Source organism: Monodon monoceros, unplaced genomic scaffold (assembly GCF_005190385.1).
Source record: "Monodon monoceros isolate NGI ecotype Baffin Bay Population unplaced genomic scaffold, NGI_Narwhal_1 Super_Scaffold_5, whole genome shotgun sequence".
NCBI classification, from domain to species: Eukaryota; Metazoa; Chordata; class Mammalia; order Artiodactyla; family Monodontidae; genus Monodon; species Monodon monoceros.
This window is the reverse complement of record NW_021703782.1, coordinates 45,192,186-45,217,556: the sequence shown is the minus strand read 5'-3', so window position 1 is coordinate 45,217,556 and position 25,371 is coordinate 45,192,186. Positions and strand designations below refer to the sequence as shown.

Below are 25,371 nucleotides of genomic sequence, written 5' to 3'. Positions count from 1 at the left end.
TATATATATATATATATATATATATATATATATATATGGATTTGGTATGAAGATATATATTTATATATGTATTTACACAGGCACTAGAGATGAACTACTCAGAAAACCATGTTGTGGAAAGTTCTTTCTTATAATTATGTTAATGATTTGAATGCTTTTAAAGATCCGCTGTTGCATCCTATACACTTCTGTCTGGGTTTACCCAAGCCCAACACATAACCTCACAGACAACTTATAGGGGGCAAGCAGGGGCAGGGAGGTGCTTGCATACTGGCCAGTGAGCCAACACTGCACACTCTTGAGGTGGGAACTGGGCTCAGAAACAGCATCTTCTCAAATGCAACTTTTCATGACTGACAACACTCCCTAGGAAGGGAGCTCCCAGGCAAGTCAAACGCCCTGTGGCTGCTTGGATGAGTCTTCACCGTGAGCTGGGAATGAACGGGAAGGAGTGAGGAGGCAGGGTGAGTGTGGGGAAGGGCTGGAATAAGAACAGGCTTGCACTGGACCTCCCTCCTCCTTTCTGGTTTTATATAGTCAATCTGCAATTGAGTCAGAGTCACCTACTCAAACCTTCTTTCACACAACCAACCAGTCCATCATACACATTCATGCAATAAACAACTCTGCTCCCCTTCAAGTAATGCACAGGGAAAACCATCAGAGTTTTTAACTCAATGTTCACTTACTCCTTCTCTTTCACTCAGAGGAACTAACACGAATTCTTGCTTCAACACAAAATCCTGCCCTTGATGAAGGAGACGTGGGTCTCTCTCACACAACTGAACACCCGACTTTGCAAAGTTGGAGAGACTGGGAAGCTGGCCTCCTGGGTGGCAGCCATCTTGGCTTCCTGCTTTCCCATTGGGCCTCCATTCAGAAGAGCAATGACGGGCACTGCCTGTGACTGCCATGCTCTGTGGAGTGGGCTGAGGTTTTGTGGAAGGAATGCTGAGCTTGATCTTTATCTTTATTCAGTTGTGAGTTCTGCATCCTGTCTCCCTGTGTTAGGAGGGACGTGCTCACCGCAAAATCATAGCAGCATCAGTGACACAACAGACTGGAGAGAAGCCATGGTGTGTGCCAACTTAGATGCAGGATGGCTACAGAATAATGCACCATCCTCTATTTACTTTTTCAACTGATTATAAGGAAGCATGATTTGGGGAAATGAAAAACTCTGCATGTTTTTCAGTAAGTTAGTCCACCTAATCTTTTTTCTCTGTCGGTTTTATTTTCTTTTGACGTAGACCTGAGAAATCGTACAAAATGTCAAATAGAACTTGGGAGCACTGAATGAATGAAATGAAGATGTCCCTTGAATGCTCTGAAAATCAGATCCTTGAAGTGACTGGCTTGAAGCCAGTGTAAAGAAGCTGTTGAGTGTAGTCTGCAGTGTACTCTGTGAGCTAGAAAGAGTCCCGGATGCGGTCCTGATGGCAGGAGAGACACACATGGTCCATGAGCTTTAACCAGATCCTGGTCCTGGCACCACTAGACACAGAACTCAGAAACCTTCCTAGTTAACAAATGCCTTTCCAAACATCTTGAAGCTGCCTTAATCCAAGCAGTATTGATCAGTCATTCTAGTTCTATTGGTTGCAGGAACAATGATTTCTTCCTTCAGCCACTGAAGCCCTTTGTGACCACACTGGAAGATGCATTAAAGAACCACGTCCTTAGGGGGCAAGTCCCGCTGAGCGCCTCTACTGGATGGTATTTCTTAGTACATATCCAGGCTTTCTTGGCAGGCATTTTGATGCCCTTAGCATCAAAATACGTCTGAATGACAATCACAACTAAACTTGCCCCCCTTCTTTTGATGATAATGGGACATGCATTGCAACAGTATAGGTTCAGTTTATATAGTCTTGCTGTCCTAGAAGTGCACTAATTTGCTTTGCAATCATATTTTCTACTTGCATGCTGGGGCAATATATAACCCCCCCCCTCCCCCAAACCCAACCCTGGTCACCTCCCCCTTGCCCCAAACCAGTATCCACCCAGCCTGGGTTTTACCTCTGAATGTCCCAATAACCCTGTGGGTTTCAGAGAGTGTACCCCAGTTGGGGTGGAGAGACGGTCTTCCCGGTTTGGCTTGTGGGAATATTTTGGAGGGCTCATTTCAGGGCCCCTACAGGCCCTCTCCACCCAGCCCTCCCTCGTGCAACCTATTTTCCTAAAATATCCACTGTACCAGGCAGAATCCCAGTATGTCCAAGGTAGGCTGAAGGTCACAGCAATGATTCTCTTAGCTCACCTCTTGCACTTAAGAGGTAAAGCTCAGACTGAAGGTTGATGCCCCTCTTCAAATAGGTACTAGAAATATACTAGAGCTATCCCTGAAAAGATGCAGTTGTATTTTTATATATATATATATATATATATATGATTATATATATATATATTTATAATTTTTCTTTCTTTGTATTTGTATACAGGTATGTACTACTCTATAGGTGTGGAAGGAGAGGTATAATACAGGAACAGGCAGGGGTGTGTGCATGTGCATCTATACATAATATATATATTTTATATGTATATATATCACCTCTGTCATTCTTTGCATCATGACAACGACCAGCGAGGAATACCTGTGAGCAGTGCAGGGAGAGAAGCCCCAAATGCTGGGATCTCTTTGTCTCTTGCATGGAGCCACTGCAGGAGGCAAGGGTGGGAGCAGCCCAAGAAATGAGTGGGCCCAGCGCGAAGCCACCCCCTTATCAAAGCCACCAAGGAGGAACACTTGAAATGCCCAGGGCTGTGTGCCAGCGGAGGTCAAGGAGCCTACAACCCTGAGCGGGGAGGGACAGTCCATTTTGTTGGCTCAAGATATGGCTTTTCCTGCTAGATGGAGACAGGGCACATGAGGATTCTGTCTTCCAGGAGGACGCTGACCACGAGGAACCCAAAGTAGAGGCCAAACATGATGAAGCCCAGCACTTTGTTCATCCTCCATTTGCAGAGGGCGATGGAGAGGATGACGAAGAGCAGCATGATGAAGAGGAGGACGATGGCGCAGAAGAGGCCGTTGCTGCTGACGGCCACGGGCTGGAACCTGTGAATGGTGGTGTACAGGAGCCAGGGCAGTGGGAGCCTGTGGGGGAGAGAAGCAGGGTAGAAGGGGGCGCAGTCAGGCACGCTGAGGAAGGCACAGGACGGAGCGTTAGCTTCTCGGAATCTGTGATTGGAGACGAGTGTCCTGTTAGGTTCACTAGGACTCAGGCCTGGCTGATGCAGGGAATCATATTTACAAGGAAGTCAGGTGAACTTGAGAAACCTTGATCTATTTCCCAGTCAAATTAGGGAGGACAGAGAGAATGTATTCTACGGTTGAACAAGATCAAAGACACGGCTGCTGCAGGTGATTTCTGAACTTGATTTGAAATCATTTTTTTGGGTTTCCTTCCTAGTTGAGATTAAAGTGTTGCTCTTAGCCCTAAAGAGGTGAATTGGAGGATCTGTACAGGATGACAGGAGGAGATGATAAATGGAGAAAAGGTATGGAAATCTGTGGTGAAAATGACCAAATTATTTTTTTTAAATGGAGACAGAGAATAGCAATCACACACACACACACACACACACACACACACACACACATCCAATTCTGGTGAAGTTGTGGTTGACAGCACTACAAATAGATAAAAACCCTTTGGGGGAAATATGACATTTTTAATACTTTTGACCAATCAATTCTATTGTCAGGGATCAAGCACAAGGAATAATTTGAAATGCAGATGCAATTTTATTCAGAAAGGTGATCATTTCAGTGTTATTTTGAGTAGTGAAAAATCAGGGATAACTTAATCTCTAATAATAGGCAGGTAGTTAAATAACAAGCTATAAGTCATTGTAATTTTATGTAGCTATTAAAAATCATAAACTTATAATGATACAGGTAAATGTTCATGGTATGATTCTATATTTAAAAAGAAGGATAAACATAAACATAGCAATCTAACTTCAATAATAAATTTAAAAAGTGTTGGTTTGTATTTATGTTTTATATATGCTGATATGTTGGTTTGTATTATGCCTTATATATATTTATGCTTTATATGTATTTTTTAAATCCTTTACCTTGAGTATGTATGAATCCTATAAACAAGCAAATGCTAGCAAGACTATGAAGAAACTGTTACACTCAATATATTGCTAATGACTTTGTAAATTGGTATAAACTCTTGGGAAAGACTTTTTAGAAAAATATACTACATCAATAGCCATTGAAATGTTTATAATCTTCAATCCATCAATATTTCTTGAAGAAATTTATCCTAAAAAAATAATTAAAAGAGGAGATGTTTCTGCATAAAGGTGTTCATAAAACACCCATGATATCAGAAAATTGAAAAAAATACAAAGGTCCTACTAAAGGGTAAAGGCTAAACTGAAAGCAACGGGATGGAATTTTTTTTTTTTTGTGGTACGCGGGCCTCTCACTGTTGTGGTCTCTCCCGTTGCGGAGCGCGGGCTCCGGACGCGCAGGCTCAGCGGCCATGGCTCACGGGCCCAGGTGCTCCGCGGCATGTGGGATCTTCCCGGACCGGGGCACGAACCCGTGTCCCGTGCATCAGCAGGCGGACTCTCAACCACTGTGCCACCAGGGAAGCCCTGGAATATTTTGAGCTGTAGAATGTTAATTATGAGAGCTCTGAAGAAACTTAGAAAAATGGTTGATTTACTAATTTACTAATAGATGCCTACTCTTTGCTAGGCATAAATGGCTTTAAAATGGAAAAATAAAAGCCCTCCAACAGGGCAAAATTGATTATTCACTAAGAAAACTTTCTGAAATATTAGGAGAAAAACACACAAAAGTTAAATGTTTTGGGGTAGTAGGATTAGGGGTGATTTTCTTTAAACTTTCATTTAAGTTACAAGATATATAAAATTTAAGAACAATGAACAAAAAGCATCTTGCATTTCACTATATTTTTCAAAAACATGACAAATTTGTCTCATAGAACACTTGTAATTTTTTCCAATGTGTAGGATTTTCTCTTTTTGTGCTACAGAATATTTTCTTTCTGTTTATACAAGATATTGACCAAGAAAACTACTCTAAATGTGTCGGCAGTGGAACTGAGAAACACTGTTTATACTAGGGATGTCTTTCCTTTAAAATACACCTTTTCAGGCATTCACTCTCTCATTCACTCGTTCATTCATTCATCCATCCACCCATCCATTCATCCATTCATTCTACAACTGCCAAACCACTGCCATGCATTAAGCATTGTATTAGGCTTTGGGGAGTTCTTGTTCTTGGGGAGTTCACAGTCTAGCAGGCAGACTGATAGACAGGAGCATGAAAAGAGTGTGAGATACAGATATACAGAAAGTATACAGGAGCACGAGCCCCCAGGCAAGACTTAAGGGAATCAGAAAAGCCACGATTTGAGTTGACACTGGAAGGGTAAATTGGAGTTTTCCACACAGACAAGCAGGGAGGGCTCCTGAGGGAGAGGTGCCAGCAAAGGAAGAAAGAATGGTAGGAGAGGGCATCTTTGGAACTCAAAGGTGGTTCAGACAGTGGAAGCTCAGAGCAGGGTTTTATGCACAGGTAGTGCTGGAGTTGAGAGCACAGACTCTGTTCAAATCCCAGCTATCTCATTACTAGTTGTGTGAATTCTGTGCCCTTTGGTTTCCTTATCTGAAAAATGGGGATGAAAATACATACGTCATAGGATCGTCGTGTGGCTTAAATAGATAAAAATGTATGTACAGTGCATGTGGTAGATACTGAATGAAAAAATTATATATATTAGGTAGTGGAAAAGATAAAAGAGAACAATATTCAAGATGTTCAATGAGAAAGTAGATCCGTTTTAGTGGTCTTCCAAACTCAAATGCAAGAGCTCAGTTCTTCCGGGAACATAAGGATAATATCCCATGTCTTACTTTCTCAAGGGGCTGTCCTTCAAGGTTATTTATCAGACGACTTTTACTTGGACACATTAAATGAAATGACAGAGATGACAGCATCCCTCCCCAATCGGATCCTCTTGAGATTATTCATATTGAGAACTTCAGTTTGCTTAACTGTAAGAACAGATCTCATCTTCTGACTTTCAAAAAACCTAGAATATCTTCACCAGCACAGATAAAGAAATGATAATGCCAAATCTGCCAGCATTTTCCAAGGAAGGAGATGGGATATTTTTTCTGGGCCTATGTTTGTTTCAGTCTGATTTCCAATCCAAATCTCATCTGAGGCTGGTGGGGACTTTTATTAGAATTAGAACATGGAAAAAAATACAGTGAAACCACCAGAGTATCTCAGTCACCTATGAATGTTGAATATTCATGACATATAGCCAATGCCACTTTATAGGTGAAATTCTCTTAAAGTATTTCCTACAACACCCACTCCGTATGCAAGTTATGTGTTTCTGCCTGTGTACGGATAACTTATTCTTCATGAAGTTCTCTGAAAATGAAAATTGGAGTTGGTGAAATTGAATGGTACTACCAGTGTTTACTTTCTATTGGTATTGGTTGGTTTCGGGCTCTGAGATCCTGGTCATGTCTTCACAGCTTCTAAGAAGACAAAGACAGTGGTGGAGGTGATGTGCACCTTTATACAACTAGCTCTACTCACCCTACAGTGATGTCAAAAATGTTGCTTCCAACAGAGCTGGACACAGCCATGTCCCCGAGCCCCTTCCGGGCCACTATGACACTGGTGATCAGGTCAGGGATGGAGGTCCCAGCAGCCAAGATGGTCAGACCCATAATCTCTTCACTAATGCCAATTGTCTCTCCAACCTAAAAGCAATGACAGGGACAAACATATGAGTGTCTGAAGTCACAAAACCATCAAAACCACTAACATTTGAATGCAACTCCCTTTTAATGAGTTCTTACTCTGTGCTGTGCTGAGTATTGAGATAACAAGGAATAAGGCACCATCACTGACAGAAAGGATTTTATATTTTAATGATATTCAGACCCAAGGGATCAGGAATGTTCACATGAGGATTAAACAGATAATCTCAAAAAAGAGCTATAGAAGACTAGAGTGCAGCCTCTATATGGTTTTTATTAAGACCAGGCAGGGGAAGCAGAAGATCAGAGTTATAAATGCCAATTGGTCATTGGCTACAGGGGCCAGTGCCTGACAATGGCACCAAATCCTGTAGCAGATTTGCCCCTGGATTTATCATTGAAGATTAAGAATTGACACCCAGTGTTCCCATTTTTCCTTAACATTTCCTACTGTCTATAACCCACTCTTAAACACTTTTAGACTCTACCATTTTCATAGAAAACTTGATTTTGGGTGTTTTTGGGCTTTGTAACACAGGAATGTAAATCAGCAAGGCAGCCATGGAGAAAGCAAGTTAGGGAATCAGAGGACCTTGGTCTAAGGTCTGGCTCTGGAATTTATTAAGTACTTGACCTATTGCTAACTGGACCGATTGGGCAATATCTTTGATCCTCACTTTCTTTCTTTCTTTTTTTCCTTCCAGTTTTATTGAGATATAATTGACATACAGCACTGCATAAGTTTAAGGTATAGAGCATCATGATTTGACTTACATACATCATGAAATGATTATCATATAAGTCTAATGAACATCCATCATCTCAGATAGATATAAAATTAAAGAAATAGAAAAATTCTTTTTCCTTGTGATGAGAACTCTTAGGATTGAGTCTCTTAACAACTTTCATATATAACACACAGCTGTGTTACTTATATTTTTATCCTGGTTTTCTGATCCATAAAGTGGGTACGATAATACTTACCTTATAAGGTGGTTGTGAGGACTAAATTACAATTTATGGAAAAACCCTTTGTAAATGGGTTTGACAATGATGTATGTCATCATTGAAAAGTGACAGGGGCACATTTATTATATTCTTTTGGTCTTTGCCTTTTAAGACTGATGACTTCTATTTTGGACAGTTGGTCTAGCCTTCAATGTATGCTCCTCCAGTCTCTTGAGAAATGTGTTGGTCTTCGTGTTGTCTTTCTTTTAAAAGCTTTATGTGTTTTCTGGAGTTGGTGAGCTGCAGTTCTGAAAACCTTTACGACAATTCTTTCAGTTTGGTTTCCTACCTGATGACGTCCAGCATTTTTTGAGAAAATGTAAAGGGCCAAAGTAGCATGTAAGAATAAAGGTTTTGGGGGAATAGAATAAACATTTCTTTTTTAAAAAATTGAAATATAGGTGATTTACAATGCTGTGTTAGTTTCAGGTGTCCAGCAAAGTTAGTTTCAAGTGTACAGTTTTATATATATATATATATATTTCAGATTCTTTTCCCTTATAGGTTACTACAAAATATTGAGTATAGTTCCCTGTGCTATACAGTAGGTCTTTGTTGGTTATCTATTTTATACATAGTAGTGTGTTTATGTTAATTCCAAACTCCTAATTTATCCCTCCCCCCATTTCCCCTTTGGTAACCATAAGTTTGTTTTCTATGTCTCTGGGTCTATTTCTAGAATAAACCTATTTCTAAATCTCTGTTTCGATTTATAGGAATAGCCTGGTTCCCACTAGCTTAAAAACATAGCTGGGAGCTATTTTTATTTTGATGGTCATGCCTGCTCTAGAGCCTGGTGAGCTGAACTAGTTTACCTATCCTCGTGGTGCACAGATTCACTGCTCCCCATTACAAAGTGACATCTACGTGAGCAGGGTCATGGCCTTAATCACTATGGTCTCCCTAATAAGCAGAACATAGCCTGGTACATAGTAGGCTCTCAATACCTATTTGCTGAATAAACAAATCAATCTGCATACTTAGATGATTTTACTAGCATGATTTTTATTGACTCTCCTAGAAAAAGTTAAACAAGAGTTTTGTACAAAAGTGCCCTATTTGAGGAAAAGATTCTCCCTGATGACATTTTTTGTTAGATTTGGAGTGAAACATTTTCTTTTTACAAATTTATTTATTTATTCATTTTTGGCCGCACTGGGTCTTTGGTGCTGTGCATGGGCTTTCTCTAGTTGTGGCAAGCGGGGGCTACTCTTCGTTGCAGTGTGTGGGCTTCTCGTTGCGGTGGCTTCCCTTTGTTGCAGTGTGCGGACTTCTCGTTGCGGTGGCTTCTCTTTGTTGCAGAGCACGGGCTTTAGGAGCGCGGGCTTCGGGAGTTGTAGCTTGTGGGCTCAGTAGTTGTGGCGCACGGGCTTTGTTGCTCCGCGGCATGTGGGATCTTCCTGGAACAGTGCTCGACCCCGTGTCCCCTGCATTGGCGGGAGGATTCTTAACCACTGCGCCACCAGGGAAGTCCGTGGAGTGAAACATTTTCAAAGACTGTGAAGATGCTGACTAAATGATTGTCGCCCTCAATAAGTTCCAGACTATCTAATACGTTCTTAGTAATTTAAAATCTTAGAGGGAGTTTTAAAGCAGTGACTATTTAAAAAAAATTTGTATCTGGAGTTTGAATGCCACTACCAACAGAAAATTGCAGAAATTGAAGAGAGGTGTTAATGGTAGTGTGGTTAAGAGTGCTAGCATGGGGTACAAAAAGCCCTGGGTGCAAATCCTAGCCTGCCACTCCTTGGGCACAGTGGCCAACTTCCCTGAGTCTCAGTTTTTCTCATGTGTAAAATGGGGATAATAATATCTACCCTCAGAGTTGTTGGGATGTTACATGTGATGATGCATATAAAGCAAATAGCAACTAGTGTCAGGCATAAAGAAAATGTTCAATAAATATCAGCTGTGATAACTCAGACACTACTCCTGTCCCTCTCCAACGTATCAGAGTGCAACCCTCAGGGTTCTGGCAGCAGGGACAGAAGCTGGTTTAGCAGCGTCAGTTTACAAAGTGGGAAGTCACATGAATCATGACGAATTTTCACTGTACATCAAAACCCTGATGACTCTGGGTGGCTCTAGAAACACTTTCACTGAAGGAGAACCCGTTTTCAGAAGCTCATTGTGAGTCTATTTCACTGAAGTGGGCTTTTGGCGAGTCAGAGGCAAGGTGATGGGTGCATGGATGGGACAGCACTCTGATCAAATCGGGGAGCATCAGAGGAGTTTACAGCTAGAAAGGACCTCAGTAGTCTCTTGGGGGAAATTCCTTTGTTTTCTAATAGAAATAAATAACGAGGCCGCTCAGAATCCATATCCAGTGCTGCTCCAATATTCCATGATCCAGTTCCTTGCTGTGGTTTAGTGAGGATCTGCAAAATGTCATATTGGCTAAATGAGACATGAGGTTGTATCTGACTCTTAGCATTAACCGAGAATTAACATTCAATTAACTAGATGAGGGATAGATTTTAATCACAGGTTTTCTTCACCCATGAAATTTACTGAGATGAAGATTCAAGATGTAAAAACAAAAAACTCCCCAAGCTAAAGGAAAGTATGCACAAAGTGTTTTATGTGAAGGGCATTTATTTTTGGCCAAACAGTAGCCAAATAATTGTATTAAATAGCATTTATTATTGGTAAAACTGTGGATAACAAAATAGTTGAGCACCAAATGGTGCACTTGTTATCTTTATAGCTTTTACAGTTTAGAAGTACAAATGACAGAATTAGAGCTACAGACTTAGAACAGAATCTGCTATTTTGATCAGCTGTCTGGATATTTTGAAAGAGAAAAGCATTTCTTTGGAGAAAAGAAAGAGGAACTTCTCATTCATTATTTACTAGTAAGGCTTCTCTTTATGCACTTTATATTTCTGGGCTTTTTTTAGTAATTATTATTGTTCCAGGCATTGTGTTTGTATTTATCTACAAGGGAATGAAAAGGAAACAGGATTGTGGAATGAAGATAATCATTAAAGAGTAGAGAAAGAGATGGAAGCCTGTAGGATGATGTTTCCTAGGATGACTAAAGAGAAATATCTAGAAAACAATATATTCCAATAAGTGAAAAAAATAACTTTTTTTCCTTTATCAGTACATGGAAGAATAAAATTATTAGGAAAGGCCATTATATATCTATAAATGGCAAACAAACTCTCCTTTTAGCCTGGAAATCTGGAGGCTGAGAAGCTGCTTACCTTCTGCAATGATTTCTGTTGGGTATCGGTAGCAAACATCTTTCAACAAATGTAGAAAATAATGACTTCGGGGCAAACAGAACTTCTTCAGGGGGCCGAGGATTTTTTGGAAATATTAAGGAAGAGTAATCTGAGGTCAAATGTCAGTAAAATAACTGTGATAGGAATAATATAAAATATATTGTAGGAATAATGCTTGGTTTATCAGCCAACATTTCCAGTGGATTTTGTTAGTGATGCCATATCTTCTTTCTGAAAAAATTAAGGTGTAATTTCCATACAGTAAAATTCACCTTTTAAAAAGAGCATACTGTTCTGTGAGCTTTGACAAATATATGCAGTCCTGTTTCTCCACATCCTCATCAACAAATGGTATTGTCTGTCTTTTTGGTTGTAGTCATCCTAATGGTTGTGAAGTGGTATCTTATGTTTATTTTTATTGATTGATTGATTGATTGCGGTACGTGGGCCTCTCACTGTTGTGGCCTCTCCTGCTGCAGAGCACAGGCTCCGGACGCACAGGCTCAGCGGCCATGGCTCACGGGCCCAGCCGCTCCGTGGCATGTGGGATCCTCCCGGACCGGGGCACGAACCCGTGTCCCCTGCACCGGCAGGCGGACTCCCAACCACTGCGCCACCAGGGAAGCCCCTTATGTTTATTTTTGAACAACTTTATTGAGATATAATTCACATACCCTAAAAGTCACCCATTTAAAGTATACGATTCAGCGGTTTTTTAGTATATTTATAGAGATGTGCAACTATCACCAGAATTTAAGTTCAATTTTTCGTCATTCCAAGAAGAAACTCTATACCCGTTAGCAGTCACTTCCCATTGCCCTCCAACCCCCCCAACCCTAGGCAACTGTTACCTACTTTCTGCCTCTACAGATTTGCCTGTTATTCACATTTCATATAAATGGAATCATACAGCATGTGATCTCTTGTGACCGGCTGTTTTCACTTAGCATAATATTTTAGAGGTTCATTTACACTGTAGCATGTATCAGTATTTCATTCATTTTTATTGTAGAATAATATTCCATTGTGTGGCTGTACCACATTTTATTTACCCATACAAGTTGATGGACACCTGGATTGTTTCTACTTTTCGGCCATTATGAATGATGCTGCTGTGAACATTTGTGTATAAATTGTGCAGATGTTTTCATTTTTCTTGGGTATATAGACAGTGGAATGACTGGATCATATGGTAACTCTATGCTTAACATTTTGTGGAACTGCCAAGCTGTCTACAAAGTGGCTGCACTGTTTTACATTCTTACCAGAAACATATCAGGGTTCCAATTTCTATACATCCTCTCTAACACTTGTTATTTTCTGTCTTTTTGATTAAGTCCATCCAGGTGAGTGTGAAGTGGTATCTCACTGTGGTTTTAATTTGCATTCTCTAATGAATAATGATGTTGAATATCTTTTCTTGTGCTTATTAGCCATCTGCATACCTTTCTTGGTGATATATCTACCCAAATCTTTTGTCCATCTTAAACATTAAGATGCCTGTAGACGCTTGCCTTTCTATTATTGAGCTTTAAGAGCTTTTTATATATCCTGGATACAAGTGCTTTATCAGAGAGATATGATTTGCAAATATTTTCTCTCAGTCTGTGGTTTGTCTTTCCAACTTTTTGGGGTTTTTTTTGGCTGTGCCACGTGGCTTATGGGATCTCAGTTCCCCAACCAGGGACTGAACCTGGGCCCTCGGCAGTGAGAGTGCGGAGTTCTAACCACTGGACAGGCAGGGAATTCCCTGTCTTTTCATTTTTTAAATGAGGTTTTCTGAAGAGCAGAAGTTTTACTTTTGATGACATTTAGTTAATCAATTTTTTTTTTTATGGATCATGGTTTGGTGTCATATCATAGAACTCTTTGCCTATCCCATGGTTATGGGGATTTTCTGTTTTCTTCTAGATGTTTTTAGCTCTTACATTTAGAACTATCGTGCATTTTGAGTTAAGTTTTGAGTATTGCAGGTGGTAAATGTCTAAGTTCATTTATTTTGGCATATAGAAATCCAATTATTCCAGCAGCATTTGTTGAGAACTCTATCCACATATGTCCTTGGTGTATATTTCCTTATTTCAAATTGCTATATTTTATTTCTGTTAAGAAGTATAATAATTTTAAGGGTATATTAGGCAAAGAATACAAGTGGGCAGTTGGAATTTATGTAGTTTATAATAGAGATTAAAAGCATGAGTTTTGGAGCTGCAGAGTGCTGGGTTAGAATCTCAGTCCTGCTTTTTACTACCTAAATGATCCTGGGCATTTTTTTTTTAATTAGCTCTAAGCTTAACTCTTTATCTGTAAACTGTGGATAATAATAGTACCTCCCTCATAGAAATTATACCCATGTACAAGGACAAAGGGATGTGAATTACCTGGCGTGTAGTATACATTCAATCAATAATGGTAACCATTACTATCTTTGAGAATGTAAGACCTTTGCATCGCATTCCTCCATTCATGTGTTGCAACAAAATTCCTGGGAGTTTATTCTGGTGATGGGCATTATGACTGGTATTGAATTAAAAGTAGTAAAAGGGAAATACATCATCATTTTTGTAAATGGAGGCTCAAGGAAGAGACCATTTTGTCTCCAGTTCTTTTCCTAAGAGCCAGTTGGATAAGAACATGAGGTGAGTGGCTGCCCAAGAGAAAGTAAGTGCTGCTGAGCCAGGAAAAACTCTGACATTCCTCCAGGCCTGGGTTGGCCTGGCTTCAGGCTTTAGAGGGCAAGAAGCAGTGAGACTTGCCTTTCTTCCACATGGCTGTCTGGGGCTACGCCGATTTGAGTCCACACTATAGGGAAAGGCCAGGAGACGAGGGAAAGTTAAGTGGAATAAATTCCTTTAGTCCTGGAATATGTAATTTGTTAGATGCAATACTGTTGTGACAGTTTCAGAAAGCAAACACACTTAGCCACTTAGCAACCAAGAGAAAATCCAGGCGGATGTGTGTCACTCTCAAGGCATTACCTGATGTGCCCACCAGACCATCAAGTAAGAGAATACTGCGATCCAGGTGATGGAGCCGAAGAACGTGATGGGAAAAAACTTCCTTGATGACTGAAAGAGAACCAGAAAGAGGAGAGAATGTGAGTGCTAACTGAGGTGATCTGCTAGCTCAAAGCTAAGACCACCAATTCAGCTACTTCTCCCTCACTGCCTGCAGTCCTGGTAGAATTAGCAATCAAAATAAATGACCAAGCATTGGTCAAGCTGGGACGTTAAGATTCTCTCTTGAGAATGTGAAATTGGTGGAAGCCGAACCATCCCAAAGCTAGTTTCTGAGATGGAAGTCTTTTGAGGAGAATGTCTGTTCCTGTTGCTGGTTTCTCAGAGGCTCTCTGCTCCTGCCCTTTCCAAGGCTTGGTTTCTCAGTCTTGCCTTCAATCCCTCAATTCCCCACATTCTCTCTCCCTCTCCTGCTCCCTTTTCTACCTTCTCTTCAATTTCATGAGAATCAGTTTCTATTGCTTCAACCCATGTATCCTAATAATCCATATGCCAGAAAGCCTACAGGATTAATTACATTTAACAAAAGGATCAATAGTTTCCAAAATACATTGGCTCATTTTACGGTCCCGTGAATTATGAGGAAAAGCCACACAGAAGGAGCCATCACCACAATTAATACAGATTCCTGAGGATGGCCAGTCTCCAGGACGTTGGAGCCACACAAGTATCAACAGCAGATGCTCACTTGTGCTGCTCTCCAGGGGGTGGCATAGTAGACGTTCTTGGGAATGCTTTTTCTCCTGTTCTCCACCCCTAACTATGTTGTATCCAATTATGCTTCTAGCCCTGGGCTTTGTGCAATCTCAGGCTTATAGTATGAGCACTTTCAAAGTTTCTTTCAAACATCAGCCAAAATCAGACACTCAAAATGCAGTGTTTCTTATCCATCCCACTATAGGGAAATCCACGCTTGCACCGGATGGTAGTGGTGTCCTGTTGATGCCCTTTCTGCAAAACTGGGATCCTTTAAAACATGCTCAGATAACAGGATGCTCTCAGAGAGTCTCTCATTTATTATTGCCAAACACTTTTTCTTTCAAAGCTTTCCACTTTGAGAAACAATCTCATTTTTTGCTTTGATAACGCCATCCAATTTTGTCCAGAGAAATGAATCCTGGAGTTGACCTGGATGAAAGCTATCTCACTTGTCTGAAGAGCTGACCTTGGGCAGTCACATAGAACACTTCTGCCATGGCTTTTGAGAGCTTCATTAAAAGGAAAAGGTAAACCTGTATATGGTAATCTTTTGAATATCTTTAATGATGAACAGTCGATTGCCCCAGAAAGGCTTATGTTCTTTCTATTAATTTCAGGTTTTTAATATATGTTTTCATTATCATTCACATGGTTCTATTAAATTTCACAATAACCATATTTCTTTCTTTCAGTGGTTGTGGTTTTTCTTGGGCCTTTTGTTAGCTGGGATGTCTGGAAGACCAGTGGGCTTGATTAAATTGGAGAAAGCATTAACCACGGTGAGTAGCCACAACCTTATTCTTAAATGCTTCCCCCTACTCCTTCCCTTTCTTAGAAGGAAAATATTTCAGCCAAAGACTCAGACTCCTTCTGGGGACCTAAGCACTATTTAATGGGTTATGGGAAAAAAGTCATCAACTTTTCAAAGTGGAGCTTGAGACATTCACTTTGAAAGCAAATTCCTTTAAAGCAAGGGGTTCAGCTGGATTCTGGAGACCAGAGTCCCTGAGCCTTGGAATTGCCAGTGCCAAGAAATCAATTTTTCCCAGGCAAGGCAATCAGTTGAATAGAGTCCCTATTCTTTTCCTCTGGCCACAAGTCACTGTTTCAGGATCCTAGGTGTGATGAGGGCTTCATCGCCCACGCCATGCTCTATCACAGGGAAGAGAAGGGCCCCCTCTTGTGATGTGGGACCACCCATGTGGTTTGAGCAGTAGCCAATCCTTAGCTTGATTTTGAGCATCCTGGGAGGGAACGGAGTACCATCTCCACACTTTATGACATGGCACATGGACTGGATATCCTGGGAGAGTCCTCATTTCATAGGTATGGCCCCTTTCCAGGTTAGCTCACTTACTAAGTATGTAACTATTATTTTATTATTTAATTTTTTTGTACCTTTGCATGTCTGTTCATTGATACAGCATCACAAGTCAGAATCAAATTATTTGAACATATTTCTCATCTAAAAAATATCATCCCTGAACCATAGACCATTCCCAGTCAAAAGGCAGAAAGTAAGGAATCAGACTAAGGATTTAAAGGTGCTAAGTTTACACCAACATATTATTGAAAACCTCTGTGTTTCAAAATTTGATGCTTATGAGTCTTAATCAAGAAGCCAATTAGTCATTAGTGGACATCTAAATGTACCTAGTATTGGATTAGGAACTCATTGAAAAAAAAAAGGTTTAAAAATATTTTTTCTTTGTAAAATTTCAGGTCTTCATCATTAACTAGGGGTAGGTAAAGGCTGGGCACTTACGCTGTACCCAGATCTTGAACTAGACATGAAATTCAAATCTAGGTCTCTCTGACTATATAAGCACGCATTCCTAGATGTTAGGAATCTAGGTTATACTCATTCCTAAAGAAAGACAGGGCCAATAATGCTCAAAATATACCCGACTTTGGACACATAATGATGATCATCATAATACTAGCCTATGCTCTGAATGTCAGCAAATAAAGAGCCTCAGGGAAATACAGACTAGCACTCCAGCTGTACAACCGTCTGCCTCACCCAGCCTCCCATATTGTTCCTGCTTTGGAAGCATCAACCTTTCATGCATCAACAGTTTGGTTAAGTGTTTCCCCGACTGTCAAAGTACCTTACCATTTCCAATCTCACAGCCCAGGTAATGCCTTCTTTCGTTTTTTTCTGGACTATTTCCCTTCTTCGGACTCTGTGGTCTCATTCCAGTTATCACTGCCCAATAGCACGTGTATTCTTATTTAGTTACCAGTCTCATTGGAAGGAAGAAAAGAGCTCCTGAAGCCAAGGTCTGATGTGTCAATTTATGGTTAGTAATGGCGGTTCATCCTGACATCTGCTGGGATGGACCTCATACCAATCAGCAAAAAGCAAACTGTATCCATGTGTTGGCTGGCACATGTGTCCATTTTGTTCCAATGTAATGGTTTACTTGTATAATCGACAGCTAATGTTCTCATTAGAAGTTTTTAGTACATCAGAGTGATATTTTCTTGGCTTAAAAAACATTACTGGACATTAGCTGGTCGCACAAATTGGCCATCTCCTAACTTATTTAAATTCGACAAATATTCACTAAGCATCTCCTCTGTGCAAGGTTCTGGGGCATACATATTTAACAGAGTTCTCCAAAGCAATCCTGTTAAAGATTAAAAGTATGGTCTCTGGATTACTATGACCAGTACTGAAATCCTTGCTCATCAATTACCAGCTCTGTGCCCTGAGACAAATTATTTAATCGTTCTAAATCTCAGTTTCTTTCTCTGTAAAATGCGAGGAATAACAATGTCTAGTAGTTCTGAGGACTTCCACACACATGAAGTGTCTAGCAAACTGCCTGGCACAGAACAAGTGCTTGGATAGTAATGGCAGATGTTATTAGACAATATTAAGCTCATTTTGATTTTTAAGAGTTAAGAAAGGTGAAAGTGACTGCAGAGATATGGCCTAGAGTCTTGGCTTTGCTTCTTATTAGCTGGTTTCGCTTGGACAAGTCACTCAACTTCTCAGGGCCTCAATCACTCCATCCTTGCTAGAACCGTGCTTGGTACATAGTAGACACAATAAATACTTGGTGAATGAACCAATGCATGATAGAAATTGCAAAAACCTAGCTGGGTTCTGAAGCACCTTCCTAGCTCTGATGGGTCATATTCTGATATCTCATGAGATGCATTCTTGTTTTGTAAGAACATCCATCCTAGGCCATGAGAAAATAAAACTTTCGGGGTCTTTGTTTCCTTTATTATTTTCAATTTTCATCAAAGACATATTCCTCATTAAGGTTTGCATCTCAGTTTTTGTACTTCTAAAAGCCATTAATTTAAGAAAACTATAAAAGTGAAGCCCACCATTAATTATCTGAGCTGGAAATATGCATAATTCAACAAGCACTATCATATAATTTGCATATAAATGAAGTGTAAATAAAAGCCAGTGGGAGTACTATTTACTCTGAAACTAGATGTATACCTTAAAAAAAAATCGGGGAGGGGAAGATGGCGGAAGAGTAAGACGCGGAGATCACCTTCCTCCTCACAGATACACCAGAAATACATCTACACGTGGAGTAACTCCTACAGAACACCTACTGAATGCTGGCAGAAGACCTCAGACCTCCCAAAAGGCAAGAAACTCCCCATGTACCTGGGTAGGGCAAAAGAAAAAAAGAAAAAACAGAGACAAAAGAATAGGGACGGGACCTGCACCAGTGGGAGGGAGCTGTGAAGGAGGAAAGGTTTCCACACACTAGGAAGCCCCTTTGCGGGCAGTGGGAGGCGGAGGGGGGAGCTTTAGAGCCACGGAGGAGAGCACAGCAACAGGGGTGCAGAGGGCAAAGCGGGGAGATTCCCGCACAGAGGATCGGTGCCGACCAGCACTCACCAGCCCGAGAAGCTTGTCTGCTCACCTGCCGGGGTGGGCGGGGCTGCGAGCTGAGGCTCGGGCTTTGGTCTGAGCGCAGGGAGAGGACTGGGGTTGGCTGCATGAACACAGGCTGAAGGGGTTAGTGCACCACGGCTAGCCAGGAGGGAGTCCGGGAAAAGGTCTGGAGCTGCTGAAAAGGCAAGAGACTTTTTCTTCCCTCTTTGTTTCCTGGTGCGCGAGGAGAGGGGTTTAAGAGCGCTGCTTAAAGGAGCTCCAGAGACGGGCGCGAGCCGCAGCTGAAAGCGCGGACCCCAGAGACGGGCGGGAGACGCTAAGGCTGCTGCTGCCGCCACCAAGGGGCCTGTGTGCGAGCACATGTCACTATCCACACCCCCCTTCCGGGGAGCCTGTGCAGCCCGCCACTGCCAGGTTCCCGGGATCCAGGGACAACTTCCCCAGGAGAACGCATGGTGCGCCTCAGGCTGGTGCAACGTCATGCCAGCCTCTGCCGCCGCAGGCTCGCCCTGCACTCCGCGCCCCTCCCTCCCCCCGGCCTGAGTGAGCCAGAGCCCCCGAATCAGCGGCTCCTTTAACCCCGTCCTGTCTGAGCAAAAAACAGACGCCCTCCAGCAACCTACACGCAGAGGCAGGGCCAAATCCAAAGCTGAGCCCTGGGAGCTGTGAGAACAAAGAAGAGAAAGGGAAATCTCTCCCAGCAGCCTCAGGAGCAGCGGATTAAAGCTCCACAATCAACTTGATGTACCCTGCATCTGGGGAATACATGAATAGACAATGAGTCATCCCAAATTGAGGAGGTGGGCTTTGAGAGCAAGAGCTATGATTTTTTCCCCTTTTCCTCTTTTTGTGAGTGTCTATGTGTATGCTTCTGTGTGAGATGTTGTCTGTATAGCTTTGCTTCCACCATTTGTCCTAGGGTTCTAACCGTTTTTTTTTTTAAATTTTTTTCTTAATAATTTTAATTTTAATAACTTTACCTTCCTTCCTTCCTTCCTTGCCTCCTTCCTTCCTTCCTTCCCTCCCTCCTTTAGACAACGAATCATCCCAAATTGAGGAGGTGGTCTTTGAGAGCAAGATTTGTAATTTTTTCCCCTTTTCCTCTTTTTGTGAGGGTGTATGTGTATGCTTCTCTGTGAGATTTTGTCTGTATAGCTTTGCTTCCACCATTTGTCCTAAGGATCTATCCGTCCCTTTTTTTTCTGAATATTTTTTAATTTAATAACTTTATTATATTTTACTTTATTTTTACTGTATCTTCTTTCTTTCTTTCCTTTTTCTCCTTCTTTCCTCCCTCCCTCCTTTCTTTCTTTCCTTCTTCCTTCCTTCCCTCCTTTCTTTCTTTCTTTCTTCCTACTTCTACTAATTCTTTCTCTCTACGTTTTCTCCCTTTTATTCTGAGCTGTGTGGATGAAAGGCTCTTGGTGCTGCAGCCAGGAGTCAGGGCTCTGCCTCTGAGGTGGGAGAGCCAACTTCAGGACACTGGTCCACAAGAGACCTCCCAGCTCCACATAATATCAAACGGCGAAAATCTCCCAGAGATCTCCATCTCAACACCAGCACCCAGCTTCACTCAACGACCAGCAAGCTACAGTGCTGGACACCATATGCCAAACAACTAGCAAAACAGGAACACAACCCCACCCATTAGCAGAGAGGCTGCCTAAAATCATAATAAGGCCACAGACACCCCAAAACACACCACCAGATGTGGACCTGCCCACCAGAGAGACAAGATCCAGCTTCATCCACCAGAACACAGGCACTAGTCCCCTCCACCAGGAAGCCTACACAACCCACTGAACCAACCTCAGCCACTGGGGACAGACATCAAAAACAATGGGAACTACGAACCTGCAGCCTGCAAAAAGGAGACCCCAAACACAGTAAGATAAGCAAAATGAGAAGACAGAAAAACACACAGCAGATGAAGGAGCAAGATAAAAACGCACCAGACCTAACAAATGAAGAGGAAATAGGCAGTCTACCTGAAAAAGAATTCAGAATAATGATAGTAAAGATGATCCAAAATCTTGGAAATAGACAAAATGGAAGAAACATTAAACAAGAACCTAGAAGAACTAAAGATGAAACAAACAATGATGAACAACACAATAAATGAAATTAAAAATACTCTAGATGGGATCAATAGCAGAATAACTGAGGCAGAAGAATGGATAAGTGACCTGGAAGATAAAATAGTGGAAATAACTACTGCAGAGCAGAATAAAGAAAAAAGAATGAAAAGAACTGAGGACAGTCTCAGAGACCTCTGGGACAACATTAAATGCACCAACATTTGAATTATAGGGGTTCCAGAACAAGAAGAGAAAAAGAAAGGGACTGAGAAAATATTTGAAGAGATTATAGTTGAAAACTTCCCTAATATGGGAAAGGAAATAGTTAATCAAGTCCAGGAAGCACAGAGAGTCCCATACAGGATAAATCCAAGGAGAAATACCCCAAGACACATATTAATTAAACTCTCAAAAATTAAATACAAAGAAAGCATATTAAAAGCAGCAAGGGAAAAACAATAACACACAATGGAATCCCCATAAGGTTTACAGCTGATCTCTCAGCAGAAACTCTGCAAGCCAGAAGGGAGTGGCAGGACATATTTAAAGTGATGAAGGAGAAAAACCTGCAACCAAGATTACTCTACCCAGCAAGGATCTCATTCAGATTTGATGGAGAAATTAACACCTTTACAGACAAGCAAAAGCTGAGAGAATTCAGCACCACCAAACCAGCTTTACAATAAATGCTAAAGGAACTTCTCTAGGCAAGAAACACAAGAGAAGGAAAAGACCTATAATAACGAACCCAAAACAATTTAGAAAACGGGAATAGGAACATACATATCGATAATTACCTTAAATGTAAATGGACTAAATGCTCCCACCAAAAGACACAGATTGGCTGAATGGATACAAAAACAAGACCCATATATATGCTGTCTACAAGAGACCCGCTTCAGACCTAGAGACACATACAGACTGAAAGTAAGGGGATGGAAAAAGATATTCCATGCAAATGGAAACCAAAAGAAAGCTGGAGTAGCAATTCTCATATCAGACAAACTAGACTTTAAAATAAAGACTATTAGAAGAGACAAAGAAGGACACTACATAATGATCAAGGGATCAATCCAAGAAGATATAACAATTGTAAATATTTATGCACCCAACATAGGAGCACCTCAATACATAAGGCAAATACTAACAGCCATAAAAGGGGAAATTGACAGTAACACATTCATAGTAGGGGACTTTAACACCCCACTTTCACCAATGGACAGATCATCCAAAATGAAAATAAATAAGGAAACACAAGCTTTAAATGATACATTAAACAAGATGGACTTAATTGATATTTATAGGCCACTCCATCCAAAAACAACAGAATACACATTTTTCTCAAGTGCTCATGGAATATTCTCCAGGATAGATCATATCTTGGGTCACAAATCAAGCCTTGGTAAATTTAAGAAAATTGAAATTGTATCAAGTATCTTTTCCAACCACAACGCCATGAGACTAGATATCAATTACAGGAAAAGATCTGTAAAAAATACAAACACATGGATGCTAAACAATACACTACTTAATAAAGAAGTGATCACTGAAGAAATCAAAGAGGAAATAAAAAAATACCTAGAAACAAATGACAATGGAGACACGACGACCCAAAACCGATGGGACGCAGCAAAAGCAGTTCTAAGAGGGAAGTTTATAGCAATACAAGCCCACCTTAAGAAACAGGAAACCTCTCGAATAAACAACCTAACCTTGCACCTAAAGCAATTAGAGAAAGAAGAAGAAAAAACCCCAAAGTTAGCAGAAGGAAAGAAATCATAAAAATCAGATCAGAAATAAATGAAAAAGAAATGAAGGAAACAATAGCAAAGATCAATAAAACTACAAGCTGATTCTTTGAGAAGATAAACAAAATAGATAAACCATTAGCCAAAGTCATCAAGAAAAAAAGGGAGAAGACTCAAATCAATAGAATTAGAAATGAAAAAGGAGAAGTAACAACTGACACTGCAGAAATACAAAAGCTCATGAGAGATTACTACAAGCAACTTTATGCCAATAAAATGGACAAACTGGAAGAAATGGACAATTCTTAGAAATGCACAACCTGCCAAGACTGAATCAGGAAGAAATAGAAAATATGAACAAACCAGTCACAAGCACTGAAATTGAAACTGTGATTAAAAATCTTCCAACAAACAAAAGCCCAGGACCAGATGGCTGCACAAGGCAAATTCTATCAAACATTTAGAGAAGAGCTAACACCTATCCTTCTCAAAGTCTTCCAAAATATAGCAGAGGGAGGAACACTCCCAAATTCATTCTATGAGGCCACCATCACCTTGATACCAAAACCAGACAAGGATGTCACAGAGAAAGAAAACTACAGGCCAATATCACTGATGAACATAGATGCAAAAATCCTCAACAAAATACTAGCAAACAGAATCCAACAGCACATTAAAAGGATCACACACCATGATCAAGTGGGGTTTATTCCAGGAATGCAAGGATTCTTCAATATACGCAAATCTATCAATGTGATAAACCATATTAACAAATTGAAGGAGAAAAACCATATGATCATCTCAATAGATGCAGAGAAAGCTTTTGAGAAAATTCAACACCCATTTATGATAAAAACCCTGCAGAAAGTAGGCATAGAGGGAACTTTCCTCAACATAATAAAGGCCATATATGACAAACCCACAGCCAATATCATCCTGGATGGTGAAAAACTGAAAGCATTTCCACTAAGATCAGGAACAAGACAAGGTTGCCCACTCTCACCACTCTTATTCAATATAGTTTTGGAAATTTTAGCCACAGCAATCAGAGAAGAAAAGGTAATAAAAGGAATCCAAACCAGAAAAGAAGAAGTAAAGCTGTCACTGTTTGCAGATGACATGATACTATACATAGAGAATCCTAAAGATGCTACCAGAAAACTAGTAGAGCTAATCAATGAATTTGGTAAAGTAGCAGGATACAAAATTAATGCACAGAAATCTCTTGCATTCCTATACACTAATGATGAAAACTCTGAAAGTGAAATCAAAGAAAACACTCCCATTTACCATTGCAACAAAAAGAATAAAATATCTAGGAATAAACCTACCTAAGGAGACAAAAGACCTGTATGCAGAAAATTATAAGACACTGATGAAAGAAATTAAAGATGATACAAATAGATGGAGAGATATACCATGTTCTTGGATTAGAAGAATCAACATTGTGAAAATGACTCTACTACCCAAAGCAATCTACAGATTCAATGCAATCCCTATCAAACTACCACTGGCATTTTTCACAGAACTAGAACAAAAAATTTCACAATTTTTATGGAAACACAAAAGACCCCGAATAGGCAAAGCAATCTTGAGAACGTAAAACGGAGCTGGAGGAATCAGACTCCCTGACTTCAGACTATACTACAAAGCTACAGTAATGAAGACAGTATGGTACTGGCACAAAAACAGAAATATAGATCAATGGAACAGGATAGAAAGCCCAGAGATAAACCCATGCACATATGGTCACCTTATCTTTGATAAAGGAGGCAGGAGTGTACAGTGGAGAAAGGACAGCCTCTTCAATAAGTGGTGCTGGGAAAACTGGACAGGTACATGTAAAAGCATGACATTAGATCACTCCCTAACACCATACACAAAAATAAGCTCAAAATGGATTAAAGACCTAAATGTAAGGCCAGACACTATCAAACTCTTAGAGGAAAACATAGGCAGAACACTCTATGACATAAATCACAGCAAGATCCTTTTTGACCCACCTCCTAGAGAAATGGAAATAAAAACAAAAATAAACAAATGGGACCTAATGAAACTTCAAAGCTTTTGCACAGCAAAGGAAACCATAAACAAGACCAAAAGACAACCCTCAGAATGGGAGAAAATAGTTGCAAATGAAGCAACTGACAAAGGATTAATTTCCAAAATTTACATGCAGCTCAATAACAAAAAAACAAACAACCCAATCCAAAAATGGGCAGAAGACCTAAATAGACATTTCTCCAAAGAAGATATACAGACTGCCAACAAGCACATGAAAGAATGCTCAACGTCATTGATCATTAGAGAAATGCAAATCAAAACTACAATGAGATATCATCTCACACCAGTCAAAATGGCCATTATCAAACAATCTAGAAACAATAAATGCTGGAGAGGGTGTAGAGAAAAGGGAACACTGTTACACTGCTGGTGGGAATCTGAATTGGTTCAGCCACTATGGAGAACAGTATGGAGGTTCCTTAAAAAACTACAAACTACCATATGACCCAGCAATCCCACTACTGGGCATATACCCTAAGCAAACCAAAATTCAAAAAGAGTCATGTACCAAAATGTTCATTGCAGCTCTATTTACAATAGCCCGGAGATGGAAACAACCTAAGTGCCCATCATCGGATGAATGGATAAAGAAGGTGTGGCACATATATACAATGGAATATTACTTAGCCATAAAATTAAATGAAATTTAGCTATTTGTAATGAGGTGGATAGACCTAGAGTCTGTCATACAGAGTGAAGTAAGTCAGAAAGAGAAAGACAAATACCGTATGCTAATACATATATGTGGAATTTAAGAAAAAGAAAATGTCATGAAGAACCTAGGGGTAAGACAGGAATAAAGACACAGACCTACTGGAGATTGGACTTGAGGATATGGGGAGGGGGAAGGGTGAGCTGTGACAAAGCGAGAGAGAGGCA

General features: G+C 40.5%; 1 protein-coding gene across 3 annotated transcripts in view; it reads right to left on the bottom strand.

Annotated features, from left to right (window-relative positions):
* Window positions 1–2,562: 2,562 nt before the first annotated feature.
* The window catches only part of SLC24A2 (solute carrier family 24 member 2), a 241,650-nt gene continuing 218,841 nt past the window's right edge, over window positions 2,563–25,371 (bottom strand). For 2 of the 3 annotated variants that reach the window (XM_029201495.1, XM_029201492.1), the window contains 3 exons: window positions 13,991–14,080; window positions 6,608–6,774; window positions 2,625–3,097 (listed from right to left, as the gene is read on the bottom strand). In XM_029201495.1, coding sequence (XP_029057328.1) covers window positions 2,848–3,097; window positions 6,608–6,774; window positions 13,991–14,080 — 507 coding nt within the window. In that variant the 3' untranslated portion in view covers window positions 2,625–2,847. Of the gene's footprint in view, window positions 3,098–6,607; window positions 6,775–13,990; window positions 14,081–25,371 lie in introns of all 3 variants that reach the window. The other variant, XM_029201494.1, reaches the window with a different exon arrangement.